The sequence below is a fragment of the Mytilus galloprovincialis genome, chromosome 6, assembly GCF_965363235.1.
Source record: "Mytilus galloprovincialis chromosome 6, xbMytGall1.hap1.1, whole genome shotgun sequence".
NCBI classification, from domain to species: domain Eukaryota; kingdom Metazoa; phylum Mollusca; class Bivalvia; order Mytilida; family Mytilidae; genus Mytilus; species Mytilus galloprovincialis.
The window spans coordinates 38,752,039-38,773,233 of NC_134843.1; the positions used below are offsets into that span (position 1 = coordinate 38,752,039).

Here is a 21,195-nt window from a genome sequence, read left to right on the forward strand (position 1 = left end):
AAATAGAAAATTTAAATCCTGGTGTCAATGAGAAGTTTATTTAGGTGAAATTAAAAAAAAAAAGATTTTACAATTGAATTAGTGTCTATATAGTAGAGAATCTAGTATCCTAATATTTTCCAAATCAGCCTTTTTCTAAACTATAAGTTTCCAAGGATAACTGACGTTTTTTCCCCAGCCCACTTCCAAATATAAGTTCTGAAACGACGAAATCTAACATTTAATTGAGTTTAGATTTGTAAAATGCTATTTAATTTATTCTTAACTGTATCGATATGAATTCAATCTATGGTGTCTATGTCATTTACACCGCGACCTTCAGTTAGGAAAATATCAACTGTGTGATGAAGACATAGAAATATATTTGTTGATTTTATACTGTTATATTGCTTTAAAATGCATTCTAACCTGGATCAATAAGAATCCACTCTCTGGTGTCTATATCAAGGCCACATCGACCTTCTAATAGGGAAATCCCATCTGTAGCAAGTCTTTCATCCGGGATAGCATCACCAATTAGGAGCTTGACAAGCGTAGATTTTCCGACTCCAAACTGACCTGTTACCATACAGCGCATATCAAACGAATCATACGTCCCCTGGCCTAGTAATCGGTTTAACATGACAGATTTTTCTTTTTTCTTGATGAAATCTTTATAAAAAAAAAATGCATATTCTTAATTTTCGTTTTTTTCTAATCTCACTTGATTAAAAAAAACATCCTCATTATAGTATTTCTTTTTCATATTGCATATACATTTCGCTTATTTGACTTATTCTTTGAGTAAAAAGTGTTTAAATATCAACTAGCCATATTTCCTCTAAAATAAGTGTCTTTTGGTGAAAATGTAAATATACTTGTATAAGTTCTTGAGACCATTACACAGATCAATTGTTTTTTAATGGCTTCCATATAGAACTGTTAGAGTCAATATGTAAAAAAATGAACATATTTTCCCATCGATACAATTATTGGAAGAGAAAATTGACGAAAACAATTGGAGCTTTCTGTCCGCTTATCCGTAGTATAGTCTCAAATCAATGACCGAATTTCCGTTGCAAAATTCTGTTAACAATTAATTTCAGAGTACATTAACATGATTAAGTTACATATTATGTCTATTTCCTGACCAGATGTACTTATTTAGAGGCTACACATAATTTTACACCAGGCTAAAGTTTGAACATATACAGGATAAAACTTGCATTGTACACCTGGTTTTCATGTGAGTCACATGTTTCACATTTTGTATACTGGACATTAGGAAAGTACACATAAGACCTGGAATACCTATATTATCTATGAGAAATATACATATCACATCTGCAAGCACAGATATGTGTCATAGCAGTAGTAGATTGCTATAGTTTTAATACCTTTACTTAACAAGATTATAAACCATTGAGGAATGTCCATTCTCCTACTCTTTCATATTACCAAATGAAAACTTTTCTCCAGACAAAGAATAGATGTAGATGCAAGAATAGTTGAAATTTAAATGTTTTTATTACGAGGAATATTTCGTTAATAGAAAATACTTTAAAGTCTGCTAAAGCCAGTTTCCAACTTTTGCAACGAGCATAACACACCTTAAAGGCAAGGTTATATGTTGAACTAAAATGCTATGGTATGCTGGGAGTTTGTTGCTTAATTGAAAAACTTCAAAAATCGTATTTATCTATATGAAAAATACAACCTTCAACTACTGGTGTTGTCCCTTTATCTTTCAAGACTCTTGTGGTCACTTCTTGGTCTTCCTTTGACATGAAAGTCTACAACACAATTAAAAGACTCTTAAGCGTGTATTCAATTTACCATGATACTACACAAATGAATAGTATGATGTGCCAAAGTATTGCAATGTATTAGAGTCAAATGTAATACAGTAGATAGTAATGTTGAAATCACAGTTACTACCACATGCAGCAACTGCATGATCATGATGGTGTTTATTAAGCATTGATAATGATGATTTTACATGTGTGCCATAGTTCAAATGCGGTGTATATGTATGAACTGCAATGTTTTCTCTTCAATATTGTTTGGTGCAATTTAATACAACGTAAAATACATGACAACAGTGTAATGCAATGATAACTGAAGAATCAGACCGTAACTGAATGTTGTCTGATTTGTATTGCAATATGAGACAGGTGCTAACCTGAACCCGTATGTTAGGATAAACAAACAAATCAAACCGCAAGAAGTTGTATCACTTGTGAACAGAATGAAAAAGAAAATTCATATGATTAAGGGTTATAACTGCGGAATTGAAAAATAAAAACAAAGTTTTTGTGTAACACGCTCCTGTCTATACTCAAATATTTCATTGTAATTCCTATCTCCTTTTTTAACACGCATAAACCACAGACAGACAGACAGAAATGAATACAAACAGATAAACAGACAGACGGACATGGTTATCATATGTGACCCCACGTTTTTGCTTGGATATATGATAGCAATAACTGATTCATTGTTCAAGGGATGACCTTAATGGTTTTGACTATTCTGATTTGTTTGCTTCATCTCCGTTGCACTAATAACTTAATGTTGGTTCGCTGATGCTATGTACATGTACACAAGGTCAATCATTTCAAAATTATTTACAAACATGCACATATATGATTTGCATTTATATAATATATATGTTAGTGTTTGTGCTTCTTTAGTTACCTAATTTTGCACAGTTTTTAAAGATCACAGTTTATAATACATACAACAATCTCGACAAACTATGTAAACTGTGTAGTTTTTGTTTTCATAATCTGTTACCCTGCTTTCCGGGTGTGCTAAGCCTGGCATCTTTTTTCAATATTTTCAGTTATGTACATCATATATGTACAAAAAGGACTAGTTCTGATTGAAGCGAAATTCATTATGATATGATTAATTGTCTTAAACAGTGTTTTAACAAACAATATCTTTCCATTGTTCGTATGCCCTGTTAATATTGAATATTGATCATTATAGAATACTAGTAATATATTTTCCAATAATCTAAATCATGATCGTTTGGTTCTTTTCTTAAAAATCAACTCAGTTCATCAAAGAATACAATTAAATACTTGTTTCCCCTTATCATGTTAATGCCAATATCTTATTGACTACTTATTATTATTATTTTAGTATCATCGATTCTGTCATCAGACAAGACTCTGAAATACAACGTTCGATTGTTGGAAACATTGTTTTTAAAATCAATTGTATTTGATCTTTTTTTTTAATTTAAGGAATACAAATTTAAATCTAGGCAACCACATCGACGATCGCATTTTTGTGTAGCGAGCCATGTATTATGAAGCCTTCAAAAGGTAAGTAGAATTAATTAAAAGTGCGATTTTGCCCAACAAATGCGTTATTATGACTAGCATCCTGAGCCATAAAACGTATATGATGACTGTGAAATTATGGATCTAAAACAAAAAAAATGACATATGTCTATTTATTACAAATCTTTTCGATTTGTTCATTGAAAAAAATTCTTACAAGGCGACAACTAAATTTAAATACATAAGTTAAGAGATGTTTTATGGTTGTTAACGTGACAAACTTTTATCAGAGACATGGCGCAGAGAATGCAGAAAAAATATAGGTCATGTACGGCCCGTCAAAAAGAGCAAACCAATATCCTATAGTACATTAGCTATAACAGGTCACATCATGACAAAAAAAACCTACAGCTTGACTATTGTTTGATTGTTGTAGCAAGAGATAATAAAAAGAAATATAGCACATGTAACCTGTCTAGCTTGATGTGCAATTGCTTGATTGTACATTTTATAATTGTTTGATCAATACCTTTTCATTGTTAAATTTCTTCAAACTAAAAGAAACAAAGACATATTATGTTGAAGAAGACTTTAAGTAAGAATATTGAATTTAAAGAAAATTTAATTCCATGTGAGTATGATACTGCAAACAAAATATTGGTATTCAGTATACTGTACATACTGTAAATAACTGAGGCGTTACCAAATAGACAAATTTTACCAAAAAAAGGTACAACAGTCACACAAGCGCTTACTCATTAACTGAAATAACGTAGTTCGTATTGAAAAGATCAATGTTTTGCTAACAAGAAGTTATTGTCTGACCAATGCGCTAAACGATTGCACATAACAACTGTCAGATCCTTAAAGAATGCATCGAATATGTACTAGGTAAACAAAAGAAACGTTACATTGATTTTAGTTTTTAAAAAATCACATATATTAATTTCAAATCTTTTCAATATTAAAACTAGTGACCTGATTGATCTATCTATCAAATTTACTCATTTGTAAAAAAATTCGGATATGACATTTTCTGACTCCAAACAAATAACCACTTATCACAAATTTACATGTATAGAGATGGAATCGAGTTGTCATTCTGGTTATTAATTGTGTCGAACTCTGTTAAAAACAAAAGGTCGCATTAAAAAAATTGAAAATGTTACACGTAAGTCAATGCCTCTCGTCTATTGACCTAAGTCTATGTCTCCAAATTTATCACCAATCAAATGTCTTTGGGAGCAACTAGGACGACTTATAAGAAATAGCCAAAATCCACCGGAAACGCTCGCCCAGCTCCAAACAGCATTTTTCAGGGTATGCAACAACATCCCTCAAGACTTTATTAGATGTCTAATTGATTGTCATGCGGTAGTAAATGCAAGAGGTGTTCATACACGGTATTGACATGTTAACTTGAATTTTGTACTCGTCCTGTTAAAATTGTCCAAAAATGTGCAATAGTGTTTCAAGTAGAGAAAACTTGTTATTGTTCTCTTCAAAATGATGTTAGCTATCTATTCAATTAATGTATTGTTATCAATTTTCGTTTTAAAAAATATAAATGATCTTACAAACATATAACATTTCTTTTTTTTTGCCTAGTATACTGTAATCTAATATATCAAGACATGTAAGTAGGGCATAGCTTTACTTTGAATTAAATCACAAATACTATAATCAATTCACTTATTTTTCAGATGTTGCTCTATTGCAGCTTTGAATGCGTTCTGGTCATGCATGGGTATATTCAATTTGGATGCGCATTTAATCTTTAATAGTATTAAAAAAGTATTACGTCCACTATTTTAACTTGAATAACAACAAGATTTAATATCAATTGTAATGTAGTGACAGATTCGTGTTTATTGCGACTTTTCCTAAATTGTCTTTTGAATGATTAAGAAAATTATAGTTACTAGTAAGATTCACCTCTGAGATACAATATTTCAGTAAGCGGTTTGTTTGCTTTGATGATCATTTTTTACTATTTTACTATTTATCTATGTATAATAATGTATAAATCATCACAGAGATTTTGCGAAAGATTAATGATATTACAAGAAGTTTTGACTATGTTATGTTTGCCCCCCCCCCCAAAAAAAAAACCACAAAAAAACTTTAACACTTTTAAAGAAAATAAAAAAAATACTTGTTTTTACAGTTTCCTCCGGATATTGTCCTGTGATCATGAAGAATCATCTTTCCAGGTTTCGTAAAATTCTATAACGATTTGGAAAAGCGATTGATGTCTTAAAAACTTTTAATGACCACCGAATAAACTTGAATGTTGACAACACAGACAGAATGTAAAAAAAAATGTGTTTAAGGTCCGTTCTGATCTTTAGTGCAACCCCTAAACCCATACGTTCTACTACATTTAATTTAAAAAAATCCTGTTACAATATCCCTTGAAAATATCGTAAAAGATATGATTAAAAGTAAACGGAAATACAACATGTACAGCAGAAGATAGTAAAATATTGACATGTGATAAAGGATTGATGATTAAAGCTTGAATGTCAGTATTTTTGGGGTTTCTTTCTGTCTTTTTTCATAATGTTGATGCCCACACAAATTATCAACGCGCAACCGGAATCAAATGTTGTGTATACGAATTTCCAGATGAGGCTTAGAAGTTATAAAGTTATAAAGCACATACAGGTTACGGTTACATTCCGCGATAATTCAAAATTAAATAACTTTTTCCGATAATGTAAATCTAAATGTCGCAATTCAGGAGCAACAATAAAACTATTTATTTACCAAAAGGCATAACTTGTAGTATTCGAAATCAAATTACTCTTTCCGATAATATAAGTCGTAATGTTTTCATTCCGGAGTAACAACAAAACTATGTTTTTTTCCAATGGGCATAGCATCCATAAATAAATGTCAGTAGGCGATGTCGTTTGATTTCGATATAGCTTCTGTTGATAACAACTTGGTGATTTAGAGATACGCTCGAGCGCTCTAGTCACATGGCTAAAGCGCTCGAGCGTATATCTAAATCATGTGTGATACTGCATTTAGATCTTATTTTGATTAATCTATTTTTCTATCATTTTTGCTTTTGTTTTCTTTTACCAATTAGTATTGTTATTTATGAATTAACGCTTTTCCTGTACTAATGTATATTGTATGTTCTTCTATGTACATTTTCGTTGGCTTTTAATAGGTGTTTAACAAATGGGTGGGTTCAAAGGACAATCAAATAGTAAATGAATGATTCGGCCCTAAGTCAAACAATTAGGTAAGTGTAAGTCATTGTCTTGCCATATCAAGTTATTCCACGACAAAACAGAGTCTCTGGTGCACATCATAGAAATTCATGATGACACACTTGTTTTTATTTGCGTGCACATCATCTGAAAATTAGAGAAACTGTATGCATTCTAAGATAAACTCATTCTTTTCCAATGTGTTCTTGATTACTAGTCAAATACTGATCTTGCTACTTAAAGTCGAAAGTTTTGGTTTATTCATTTTTTGATAATGCTAACGCATATCTGCAGATCTAACATTAAGACGAAGTATATACAAGTTGTGATAACAGCCCTGTATAATCACAGGTTATCCGATGGAAAAGATCTGTCGTAAAGTTGTCACACATCTAGACGTATATATATATTTGTGTGATTGTCTATGTAATACCATGTACACTTGGGCATATGCTTTTATACTGTCCTGTGGTGTCGACTGCGCTCAGGTAAAAAACAAGATGTATTGACCACCTGTACAAAGTACGAAAACATATCAGTAATGGTCATTCATCTCATCATAATATCTAACCAAATTACTGGTGTCTATCCACATGCATATACTATGTGCGTCTATAACCCGAATTACAATTTACAACGTTCCCTTGTGACTTTTGCAATAAGATTACAAATCTTCTCGATTGTATATTAAGGTAGCACAATACAAAGATTTTTTTACTCCCAATCACTAACCTTTGAAATGCTGTAACTTTCTTATGAATGCATAGAAAATAATAAAAGAGGTATATATAGATAGATAAAAGATTAATCTTTTAAATGAATGCAATATTTTTATTATGCAATCATTATGTAATCAATTATTATGTAATTAGTGGCAAAATCTGGGTAAGTTCACTTGAATGAATTTAGCTCTATCATCTCTTTAACTATACCCAAAAGTTTAACGAAATCTTAATCAACACATTTTGGGCTTCAAAAGGGTGTCTCAGATTGTCTCTATGGTATTCCATTCTCTCATAAGTCTCTAATTAGTTTGAACATCCTAACTACATAAAAGAAGATAATGTTTAATTAGGTGTACAATTTGTTCTATACATTCTATCTGAAATCTGAGACACCCTTTTGTAGATAATGGCCATAGGAACAACATAGGGATACCTATGCAGAAGCTAATTTCATTTGAAAGTGGAAATTTGGTGAAAAATATTTTAGACACAGTTAACATTATAATTGGTTACATAATTTTTGCATAATACCAACATTGCATTTATTTGAAAGGGTAATCTGTTAGCTATCCAAAACTACCACTTTTATAAATAATCAAGCTTTATTAAGAAATTTACAGCATTTTAAAACTTGGGAGTCGGAGCTATAAAATCTTTGTATTGTGCTACCTTAAAATGAATAACTTTGTATGTGTAGGGTGTGACTGAGATAGAGAGTTTACACTTCAGTTAAACTTTCATATACTCAGGCAAAGTTGACCCCGACGGATTAGACGTTTTATGCATTTTTCTATATCCTAGAGTTTGTTGTCTCAACTTTAATGTCAAATAAGGTACTTTTATTCTTGTGAGCCCAGTTAATAGAAATCATCTTGTTCTTTTTCTTCTCCTTCCTTACCTTTTTGTGATACAGTTCTTATACTGGTAAATAAAACATAACATTTACCTTCAGGTAGTCCATTACTTCTTGCTTCCTTTCTTTTCTGTATTCCGAGTCATCCCTGTCTTCTTTTGCGGCCAGGTGGTATGGGGTCTCACCCTGTAATATAATTAAGGAGAATGATCTATCAAATCATACTATTGATCCACATTCTGTAATCAGAATAAAGCAGATGTTGACATACATATATAGAATGTATAGTGTTAAGTATTTTTTTTACAGAAATTTGTGAAATTGAAATAAATTAAAAAAAACTATACATGAACAAAAATGATCAACATCACACAAATAATTATATTACCTTGACCTAAAACTCAAAAGACTAAAGAGCTTCATATGAATATGTAGTAGATAGCAATTTGTAATCTAAAAGCTCTGTGATGTTGGTTCTCTGTGTGCACCCCCTCCTCCCCCAAAAAATAATTAAAAAAACGAAGAAAAAAAACCCCGCCTGAATACAGTGTCCCGATTTGCACATTTAATCGATTCAAAGACTCTGTAAAATTACATTTTGTCAACAAAAACTGAGGAAACGTGCCAAAAAAGATTTGAAACTGGCTTTGTTGCAACACAAAAAGCTTTTTATTGAAACTTTAATTTCAATTTTAATTGAAAATTGTTTAAATCAGAAACTTGATGTCTTTGTTGACTAATTGTTGAGTTACTGGCTGCCGTACACCATCATGATCATTGTAAGTAATGTCGATGGAGTAGGTTATATAAATTGTTTTGCTAACTTTATTCCAAAACAATATGCTGGTAATATGACAGCAAAACGTGTTTTCTGAGATTAATTCGTGTCATTGATTCCGCAATGAACGGTGGAACTCCTCAACGGCAATTGAAAAATGGTCAACACCAACTCCACTGTTGTAATGAGAAACAGCTAATTAGAATATAAAAAGGTTAGGGTTTAGCATTCTTACATAATTACCACACTGACTCATTTAAAAGTACCATTTTCCAGTCAATCAAGGCTGATAACTTCAGATAGCAAAAGTAAAAATCGACACTATCGGAAAAAAACATGTATTCATTTGTTCATATGGATTGTTTCCTTTTATTGAAAAAGCTGATAATTTATCATAATACATTTGCTCTCATGAACCAGAATTAAATCTATCAACTAGATTGATTGATTGATTGATTTATTTGTTTGTTTATTTACTAATCTATCGCTTATATGAATATACAACGTTGATTTCCATAGCTTTATGGAACTTGCATAATTCTTATTTTATAGATTTAGTTAATGAAGTATTCAGTTGTTGTTCTTTTGACAACGTATTGATGAGTTTTGGTAACTAAGTTGGTTTTATTCTTTATTGCCTTTAAGGAATATTACTTGATCTCCTTTTTGTTTAATTATGATGGTCTTAGTAAGCTACAAATGTATATATTATTTTTCCTCGATAAAAAGGTTGGTAAAACATTGGTTAATTCTTACACACAATATGATTGATTATTCTGGAAATTGTTGGACAAACAATTCATGTTCATGCTTTCTCATATGTTTTGGGTGAGAATTATTTATTTCAAATTATTACCAAACCAAATGAAAATCATTTCATACTATCCTATCTTTGCCAGTGTTTAGCTATATATAGTAGGATCTAAGTTATATGTGTCTAATTGCGCCATACTTTAAACATCAACACATGTATTTATGCGATTGTACGTATGTGTTCTTTTCATTCATCGTCCATTTCCTTTACACCTTCCTTTCACTCATCTTCGATTGTACGTATGTGTTCCTCTCATTCATCGTCCATTCTCTTTAAACGTTCCTTTCACTCATCTTCGATTGTACGTACGGGTTCCTTTGATTTATCGTCCATTCTGCGTACACGTTCCTTTCATCTATCGTTCATTCTCTTTATACGTTCCTTTCACTGATCTTCCATTGTACTGGTACGTGTTCCTTCCATTCATCGTTCATTCTGCGTACACGTTCCTTCCATTCATCGTTCTTTCTCTAATTTTCCTTTCACTCATCGTTTATTCTACGTACGTGTTCCTTTTATTCATCGTCAATTATCTAGTTTTGCTTTCACTCATCATCCATTCTGCGTATGTGTTACTTTTATCCATCGTACATTCTCCGTACGTGTTACTTTCACTCATGGTCCATTATATGTATGTGTTCATTTCACTCATTGCATATGTACAATCTACGTATGTGTTCCTTTTAATTATCATATATTTTGCATACGTGTTCCTTTCACTCTTCGTAAATTCTGCGTGCATGTTCCTTTCTCTCATCGTACATTTTGCGAATGTATTCTTTTCACTTCTCGTATATTCTGCATACGTGTTCCTTTCACTAATCGTCCATGCTGTGAACGTGTTTCTTGCACTAATCGGCCACTTTGTGTACGTGTTCCTTTCGCTCATCGTTCATTCTGCGTACGTGTTCCTTTTACTTATCGTCCATTCTACGAGCGTGTTCTTTCCACTCATCGTACATTCTCCGTGCGTGTTCTTTCCACTCATCGTACATTCTCTGTACGTGCACTTATCATTCATAGTTTCTTGTGTTTTCCATCCAACGTGTGCTCAACTTCGCATTCATCTTAAATCGTAAAACGTGCGCTAATTGTGTGTTTATCCTTAATCGTGTAATGTGCACTTTAAATATGTTCAAAGTAAATTAGCTGATATCAATTTGTAACTTTTATGATTGTTATCAGTTTTATATAACCACTAGGTACTTATTAGAAAACATCTTTTGAATTACTAGATATTCTAAGAGTATTAGTGGCCTTATAATAATTGTATACACCAGAGACATTGTATTATATACGAACATGTATATTGTTTTTGTATAATGTATATAAAAATAAGTCAACTATCATGTGTATTGTGATTTTTAAATAACTTTATATATTTGCATTATATTTGAAACAAAACAATATCAAATCTCCTGTTTTAGATTTTTTTCTATAACCTTTACTTAATAAGTCTACAATTGAAAGGGTACGTATTAAGCAACTATATAATTCCCAGTAACGAACATCTGATAATACATATTTATGTAGAATATAAACTCGTTTTGAGGTTCCATTGGATATGATATTGTTACTAATGTTAAACTTGAGTCATTTATCCAGTGTTGAACTATGCTAATTATCCTTTGCTTATTTAGAAAATTCATTATCAACTGGATTTGAAAGGATTCATTACAGTTGTCCTTTAATTGCACGTCATATTTTTCTCATTTCCTAATGTTTATTTGTATATGAGGGTATTTCATGAAGAATATACAATATACAAGGTTGTTACAGAAGCCCATCTGGAACCTCCCAAAATATAATTTGAATTCGATATCATGAATTGAAATCGTTATCACGAATGGTGAACTTCGTTATCACAAATTAAATTCGTTATCACGAATTGACGGAATTAGTCATTACAGTTTTTGCAATTCATAATAACGGATTAAAAAACGTCAAAACGACGAATTAAATTCGTTATCCAGAATGGTGTAATTTGTTATCACTGTTAGTGTTTGTAGCTCGTGATTTCGAATTAATTTCGTTATTGCCGATTTTTACAAAATTTGTCATCACGATCATAACAAAAACATTGTGAAAATAAATTCCAAAAACTGTTATAACAAATTTTAGAATTTTAGAAATTTGTTATTTCGAATTTAAAAAGTAATAACGAATTCTTCAATTCGTGATAACGATTTAGATTTGTGATTTTGAATTCAAATGTATATTTTGTTAGGTCATAAAAAGGCTCCAGTAGTTTGTCAGTTCTTAACGCGATCAATGTTGATTGCTGATTAAGAAGTGGGATGTCAAACTTAATTTAACATTGGGAATTTTAAGACGGATATGTATTTTCTCTTAAACAGTATTTCAATTTTTAAATCCTGATGGGAATTAAACTTAGAAGATTCTATATCAATAACGTACACAGTAAGATAGTGTTTCATAATTCTATATTTTCCATACATCAAAATGTTAATCATCGCTATTTGTTGCAGTATGATACAAAATAACACAGAGGTATAGCCACTTTCTCTTGTATTCAGTTCACTTACAAGGGTAATATTTTACAATTTATTCTATATATTTCGTTATTCTACCTAAAATTGAATATAAAAGAGTCTAAAATCAATGATTGTCTTACTTTCAACAGAATTGTGGTTGTGGTTAACCACCGTGTATTTCTCCTATAGGTTTGGGTTTGCCAAAATCCCACAAAATCGCAGTTTAAAGCTTTAAGCGTTTATAATTTGCTGATATCTTTATAATGCAACCAATGAACTGTAAAAACCTCAAAGCGTTGGGCTGTGGTACTATGAATCTAAGTAAAGATGGAAAGACTCTAGGAAAATTGTCCTGGTATGAATTCATTTCAGGAAAAATAGGCTGTACCTCTTCTCCACGATATTTGACAAATTTGATGTCGAAAGTGGTGCTAATCAACATGATTAAATCTTAATCTATAAGACAATATGAAGCTTTCCTTTTCTTTTTCACAATTTTAGTTACAGTTACCACGTCCTTAAGGGGTTCAAATGTTGACCGGATAACGCTATTTTCGTATAAGACAATACGACATTTATAGAAAATTATAACGTTTAGTCTGTGTATGAAACATGACTCTTTTACACAATTGTGCATACAGCTTTTTTAAAATTCTTACAATAAGACTTAGGGTATACGTAAAACAGACAACAACCCAACAAAAAGGGTCATATATTCGTAATATTGTGAATCCATGAAAGTAGATCGTCGACTTTGTTGACTGGTTGGTGTAAACATTAAAAAATGGCCCCAAGACAAATGAGATAACGCTCGGTTAGGGAAACGAAGTGAGCTTGACTCAACACTTGGCGTCCGTTATCCGTAGTAGTCGTCTGTTTACTTTAACAAAAATCTTCTGTGAAACAACTGGCCTCTAATTTAAACATAATTAGCAACAATCATCATTGGGGTTCCTAGTTTTGAAATGTATCCGGGTTAAAATATTTCATTGTATTTTTCTTTCAAGAACACGATTGAGGGAACTTACCAGCTTATATACTAAAGCAGTATTGCTGGTTCCTTTATTTGACTAGGCTTTGTATTCCCCTTCGACGGAAGGAGACCATAAAATTATAAATAGTATAGCCAGTTACCATGTCAATACATATTCGTAACAGTAAAAGTTCAATGATAAGTTAATATTGACATTAAAAGACCTTTGACCAAAAGGGGTATTAACCTCTAGGAGTCCGAATGGTGTTGACATTTTTACAGTCCTTTTACTGTTTTAAAAACTGTCAAACATTTAAGAATGGTACAGAAAAAGCATTAACGAAATATTATTTCCATAGAATAAGCGAGTCTGGATCGGTATAATTGTAATTTACATATACAGTTATCAGACTGATACAAACAGGTTTTATCTTTCAACTCTTTGGTCGGGTTGTTGTCTTTTTGACACATTCCCCATTTCAATTCTCAATTTTAGGTACTCAATTGCAACGAAAAAGACCGATTACATGACAGTTACGTGATTTATTTGTATCCGTATTAAAAACTTCAAATGGACACAATAAAATGGTTTTATAAAATTAAGGGGTAAATGTATATTTCTTTCTCTCAAAAATTCAAAATAATGTATTTATTTTCTTTTATAAATTAGTTATTTTTTCCCTATACCGACCTAATTGACAACCAGCTAATGAATGTTTTTGTTGTATATATTTTGCCTTTTTAATCCGTTCGTAATCAGGAGAGAGATTTTAAAAAGCAGTAGCTCTTTTTATCAAAATAAAAAATAAATAAAAACAAACAAACAAACGAACGAACGAACGAAATAAATTGATTGTAAGTTATACTGACAAGTTCCTTATATGTACCTACCCACGATTTTTTTTCTTCTCTTGAGATCTTCTGAGAAATAAGTTGCAGACATTGTAAGAAAACAGTAAGTATAAACTTCTTCCAAAATTAGAAGACCTGTACACTTCAAATGATACAATAGTATTTAAACAGCATAACTGTAACATCTTCAGGAGCAAGTGATTTAGGTTAGAGTGGGTCCATCAAAACGTGTATAAACGAGATATTTTGTAAAATTCGATCATCATTCCTAAATACATTTAACCACAAGAAAACACTTATTTTTATTTTAGTCATCCGTCGTATTCCCTTACAAAAATGTCTTTTACCTTTTCTTGTTTTACAATTGCACAACATTATCATATCTAATAGAATGTAATTAAAAAGTAAAGAAGAACCATGGTAAAATATATTAAAACAAATATAGTAATGATTGGCCATGTAGTGTTTTGCAGAGAAATAAAAAAAGAAATAAAAAAATATTAAAGTTATAATACAAATATTGAAGATAATAAACTAGACTGTTTTTTTTCAATTTTCTGGTGTCTGTCAGTATATCTTTTGATGGTAAATAATTAAGGAATAACAGTACTGTAGTTGAAGAGTTGCCACTGTCAATTGTAGATTTGACGGTCGAATGCAGTTTTACTGGTGACGCGGAGCGGAGACAGTAAAACGGAGATTTGCGACCGTCAAATCAAAATTGACGGTGGCAACTCTTCAACTACAGTACTGTTATTCCGATTCTAATGCATTACAAAAAGAAGAAAAAAAAACCGATAAAACGTCATGGCTAAACGTGACGTCATACAAATGAAAACTTACAAACTGGAGGTTATTGCGTTACCTGTACGCTTCAAATTCGGATACAATTACATTAAAACGGCGAATTCGAGGTAGGTGTTGTTTTATTTTCGATTATATAGTAGTAATCGAACATTTGTTGATTCATCAATTCAAAATGGCGGGTCACTCCTTAGTTACGCCTGGTCAACTGTGGATTTGACGGCAACCTTTAGCCAATTAAAAAAATTGTTACATCCAAATTGCATTAGAATGCTTAATGTACTCCTTAGTTTTTCAGACATAAGGCGATTTCGAGCTTGATATTTTGACTTGACATCTGTCAATTATAAAAGACAGAATGTTGACTCTAGATATCTTGATAGTTCTGCGTCGTTCGAGTGCTGTCTCATCAAAGTTTACCTTATATCATATTTTATGTAAACCCGAAGAGCCGACTAGAATTTTGACATATTGTCTTCCTTAGACTTCTCCCGAACAATTTAGCACTTGTTAATACATTTAAGAAAATGCCAACAAAGTGCTAACTTTTTAACAAAATTGAATTCATTACCAATTGACTACAAAATTTCATTACTGGTCTTAAAATTATAGAAACCGGATATTCTGCGAGGAAAGGTTGGGGGAGCCAGGATGATTTCGGAAATGAATATTCTGACCCGGTAAATGATGTAAAAAATCTTAAAATAACCGTAAACAAGAGAGTAGCAAAACTGCTAACAGGTGAAGTGAGTACAACTTCAGAATAATACCAACTGTCCCCACTTATAAGAATATCAAATGATCGGCCCTAAATCAGACCGTTGTCGTTGTTTAACATTTGACCTTGTTAATGAAGTTCAATCCCGAAAAGCGCTTGGGATGTACAAAATTTAAAGTGTTACTTTAATGTTTATATTTGTTTTTCATTCTGGGCCTTATACAGCTTGCTATATCATGCACTTTAACTCCCTGTAAAGGCCGTATGGTGCCCTACAGTTGGTTCTATTGACATTATATAATCCTGGTTGGATAGATTATTCATTGGTAATCATATTCCCGCTCTTTTTTCTATATCAATCAAGCAATGCGTGAGTTACAATAATTTGACAGTGTGTGGTTACTTATCTCTTTTGTCCATTTTCTGTGATCCATAAAATGATATGATAAACTCCGATTTGGAGTTTTTTTTCTAAATTGATTCTAATAGCACATAACCGTCCTGATTATTCGTGTAATATTGGCTGATGGACCTAATTAGTCATCAATAATTACCAACTTTAATTTACAAATCTTTCTCGTTTTATCGAATTGGATCACACGAGTTCGTATGTTTGAAGATACAATACAATTAATAATTTTTATATTTAAAAAAAGCAAATCTTAACTTTCATTCAAAACCACTGATACCTGGACTCTTCATGAGTTTCATTGCCGCGAAGCAGTTCGAACTCCCGAAAAAACGAGACAAACGACTTCAAATTATAAATTATGAGTACAATGCGTTGTTCTAGAAAAACGTTTTTTAGAAAAGGTCAGACTATAACTGGCGGTCGTGTTGTCGTATCAGTAGTAACCTCCATAGTTAATGCGATAAATCAATAACTCATATACTTTTTTACCATATTCATTGTGTATAACATATTTTTGTAATCCATTTGATACATAACATATACACTTATATTTTTCTTATAGATAAATACAAGACAATCTGAATACTAGTATAAAAATAAGAAGATGTGGTATGAATGCCAAATGTGACAACTATCCACCAAAATAAAAATAAAATGTTAAACGTTTCTGCATTTGGATCCTTGTGCTGTACAGATAATATGGGTAAATTAATCATATCATTGCCACATCTCTACACTACACTTCCATACAATCTTATCAAATGAAAGTTTTTCTATTTGATTGAATGACCATGCATTTCAAAAATTAGATTGAAAATTCATTTGCTCTAACTCACGATAACGCCATTTTCTTTTATGAAAACAGATAACTTAAAAGATTTTGTAAATGCACTCTCGGTAAGATATGGCATTTCATTTGTGATTTATCATAAAATATGAAAAATGCTACATAGTGGTTTTTAAATGCATCTTTTTTTTTCAAAAGCATGTATGGTAGGTAAGCAAATCTCTTCATACTAGTATGGTTATAGTCTCTAAAGTCAGCTCATTTAGGATATTTGTGCATTTTTCAGACAACAAGCATTAAGAGAACATTGGCCTTAATCTAGGATTAAATATATTCTAAAATCAAACGATGTCAAAGTCAGAATTGAATCCCTATACATAGATTGTTTCTAGATCAAGGATGACAGCTAGCGTAAATGATGCTTGAATTTGTAATAAATTATTGAAAAAATTAGAACAAATCTGACATTACAACACAACTCAATGTATAATTTAGGGTTACGACTTTGATTTTGATAATCAGAAATGCAAAAAAAAAGGGAATTCATTTTGTTTGAATATGTATAGCACATCTGTTTTATTTTAAATTTGTCGGTTTTTGAACTAATTTTTCAAAGAAACCTTTAAAATGTAATGGCTTATTATAGCTTGTCGTGAAAATATTCCCTTTCTTCCTTGTATTTTGGCAATATTCCAGTTAAAGTCTACATGAATCATTCCAGACGGCCTCATTAAAGGACCTACCTGTTGTATTGTTTTGTTAATTTGTTTTCGTCTTGAACATGCATGAAATATTTGCCCCTGGACATTAAGCAACAACAATCATCAACCATATTGTTTTGTACCTGAATCATGCCGTAAGTTTGGGTTTTTTTTAGTTTTGGTTTCAATGTGTCATGTCGGGGCCTTTGAAAGCTTGCTATGCAAAACAAGTTACTCTTATTTTGGAAGGCTGTACGTGCTTACTTTCAATTTTTTTTGGTATCTGATGGCGATTTGTCTCAATGGCAGGTATACTACACGTACATCATTTTATTTTGTAGAAATCATTTTGAAATAGTTGTTCGCCATTGATTTTGAAACTCTTTAAATAAAATGTTGATATACATTTTCTTATTCTTTGATATAGATGGCATACAAATCTAGCTTGAATTGTATGGTGAGGCGTTTAAATAACCGGACAGTTGATGATGATTCTTTGTTTCTCACGTGGCAAAAATATCAGATCAGTTATTGAAATTAATGAGTTGATTACAATGTTTAATATGTAGATTTTCTTTTCTTTCAATAATTTTCCGCCATATTGAACATTATTTCAATGATTTTTATACACTGTAGTTATGTAAGGCATTAGCACGTTGCATTGTTTTTCAACAATGTTAATACTTTTCTACAATTTGGACCATTTGTTGCAAAACTAACTGTGTTATTCACTTACAATTAAGTATTGTTTTGTTATTGTTATTGTTAGTGTATTGATTAAATTTACAGTTTAGAACTTCCGCTTTTCTAGTATATTTCCCCTTATTTATTATTAATATACTACATCTCCTACAAATAGACATGGAAGTGTATTGAAACATCCCATACAAACGGATGTGGTATTGAATTTATTTATCCCCTACAAATAACAAGACGTGGTAGTGTCCTTTTATATCCCTATGCAAAATGGCGTGGTATCGTGTTTTTAAATTTCCCGCAGACAAACAGACGTGTTTAGATGGTGTATTGAAACATCCCCAACAAATAAGTACATGTGGTGGTGTATTAATACATCAATACAGTCAATGCTTATACATCCTTTACAAACAATACGTAGTTGTGTATTTATACATCCATACAGACAAATAGACGTCGAAGTGTACTCTTACATCCCTTTACAACAGAACGTAGTAGCGTATTTATACACCAATACAGATAAACAGACGTCGAAGTGTCCATCCCTAAAAAATAATTCTGCATTACTACAAAAAATAAAATAAGAAAATACCCCGACAGACAGAAGGACGTATTGGTGAACGTATACTTTAACAACGTATTACATACAACATGTTCTTGGATTAATTTGCACTTCTTATGAATGCAAATTGGAACCACACTTTTTTAACGGTAGAATTATCAAATTTAGTAATAATGTACCTCTGTGGTTAGTTAAAACAATTCTAAAAAAAATTTGGTGTGGCTCGCCTGGTCCGGCAACTGGAGTGAAAACAGTCACAAAATCATGTAGGATATTTGTTTCTCTCATATGACTTTTTCAAATCCTATTGGATTTTGAAAATCCTATAGGATAAAGTAATAATCCCAAAGGATATTTAAATCCTATGGGATTTATAATCCCTTAGGAAAATAAAAATATCCTATAGGATATATTTTCTCCCTTAAAACTAAAAAAATCCCTTAAGAGAAATAAAAGCATTTCCCACAGGATTTGTTTTTTGTCTTATAAAACAAATAAAAAAATATCCGACAGGATTAATAAAATCGAAAGGGATTTCATTACTGAAAAAATATCCTGTGGGATAAAAAAAATCCTAAGGGTTAAAAATAAATCCTGAGGGATAACAAAAGATTCTAAGATAGAATAAAATCCTATGGGAGATTATAGAAATTCATAAGAGAGAAAAAGTGTCTATGGGAGAAAGAAATATCCCATGGAAGAAAAAATCTATTTGGGAACAAAACCAAAGTTATGAGAATACTTTTTATATGTTCTCGTACTAAGTTATAGTTATTGACCAATCACGTCGACATATATCATTTAATCTGCACGGCTCGGGTGACCCTTTATAACCCGAACGACAATAAAAAAAATTTGTTATTATCTGGTTTGACTTGTTTCAGATTGACATTGTACACACAATTTCAAAAAATATTTCATGTCCTTGTTCAAGGTATGAAAAACACTTTCTTTTTCATATTTTTACACTAAAATCGTTAAATTGTTTTGAGTCTCGCTACACATGGTGATATTTTTAAAATTTTATATAATTACACGCCTGTTAAAATCCAGGATCCGTCCCCTTAAAGTAAGAATACTGTTGAACTGTGCAGTATATCTGAGGTAGTTAATGCACACCTTTACTATGCATTATCAAGAATATAGCACAGTAAGAACAAAGAGATTTTACCTATGTCATGTACTAAGTAAAGGAATGGTTTTAATTGACCAAATATCCCCAGAACTCAATGTTCAAGAAATGTAAATTTTACTACTAATGACGCAAATTCCCGATCAATGTGTGAGATGTGACTGGTTATTTAAAAATGTTTGAAAAAAGAGGTGCTATGGTTTCTGAAATTATATTATTTCTGATAAAAACTGATCAAAACTTCAGAAAAACCTAATTTCCTGTACCGACATACACAAACAATGTTCTGTTTGGTGTATTAACCTTATAAAACTGTTAAAACCAATATTTACACGACATATTTTTTTTTTTATTTGGAAAAACAAAATTTAGTGAAATATTATCATATACTATAGTTTACAGTCAAATAAAATTTATCACACAATATATCTAATACTTAGAGACACCACATAATTTAAAGTGATTGTCAAATTGTTTTCCCATTCTCAGACCTGTGTTTTCGTCTAAAGGAAAGTCACACTATTTTCTTTTTAACCATGGTACATGCACTAAACATCCTGAATTCCATTTCGGATCAGGTTTTTCTTTTTCTAATCAAATTGAAAGTTTTTTAATCATTTTAGAGTAAATATTTTTTTTAAGCAATTAAGCAAGGAAATGAATATTTATGTACAGTCTATTTTAAGTACATAAACCTATCATTAATTTATTATTTCAAAATTCTACAGACTAAAAAAATAAAAACAATTCTGACAAATCAATAAATGCAATGTTATTTAAAAAAAACTTATGTAAATAGTTCACTATTAAACATATCACTAAGTTCAATGTCTATAATATCAAATGTTACCTGAGATGATTTAACCGTGGGATCCATTCCTTTTTTTTCAATAAGCCATTCTGTTACCCTCATCTCTCCATTTTCAGCTGCCAAATGTAATGCTGTTTTACCTTCCTATAATGACAACACATATTTTTGTTTCTGAGAATTCAAAAATGAAAAACGAAAATATATTTTCTTTGATTTTTTTTTCAAAATGAAAAACGAATGAACGCAAATATACACGGACTGTCGGTCCATTCGTTTTTCAATTATTTAAAAATTAAAAACGAAAAAAACAACAACTCAAAACAAAGTTTTTGATATTTTATATCAGAAGTGAAATGAGACATTAGAATTGAATTATTTCGCATATTATCCTTCTCTGTATACTGTATGGGGTGCAGACAGAATAGACCATCGGAATAGGAATCAATTGCAAGATACGTAGATAGAAGAAACAAAGACTTTCAAATATCTTATTTTCACCAATAATGAGGAATAAAATTGTTAAATTCTAGTATTACCTTTAATACCGTGTAAATAAAGGAGATTACTATTGATAAGATGATAGCCT

The 21,195-nt window shown here is 31.2% G+C and overlaps 1 protein-coding gene across 1 annotated transcript in view; it reads right to left on the reverse strand.

Annotated features, from left to right (window-relative positions):
- LOC143078587 (uncharacterized) overlaps window positions 1-21,195 on the reverse strand; it is a 336,725-nt gene that overhangs the window by 30,373 nt on the left and 285,157 nt on the right. The window contains exons 4-7 of the mRNA XM_076253444.1: window positions 20,649-20,753; window positions 8,168-8,260; window positions 1,697-1,772; window positions 409-651 (exon numbers count right to left, since the gene is read on the reverse strand). Coding sequence (XP_076109559.1) covers window positions 409-651; window positions 1,697-1,772; window positions 8,168-8,260; window positions 20,649-20,753 — 517 coding nt within the window. The remainder of the gene's footprint in view (window positions 1-408; window positions 652-1,696; window positions 1,773-8,167; window positions 8,261-20,648; window positions 20,754-21,195) is intronic.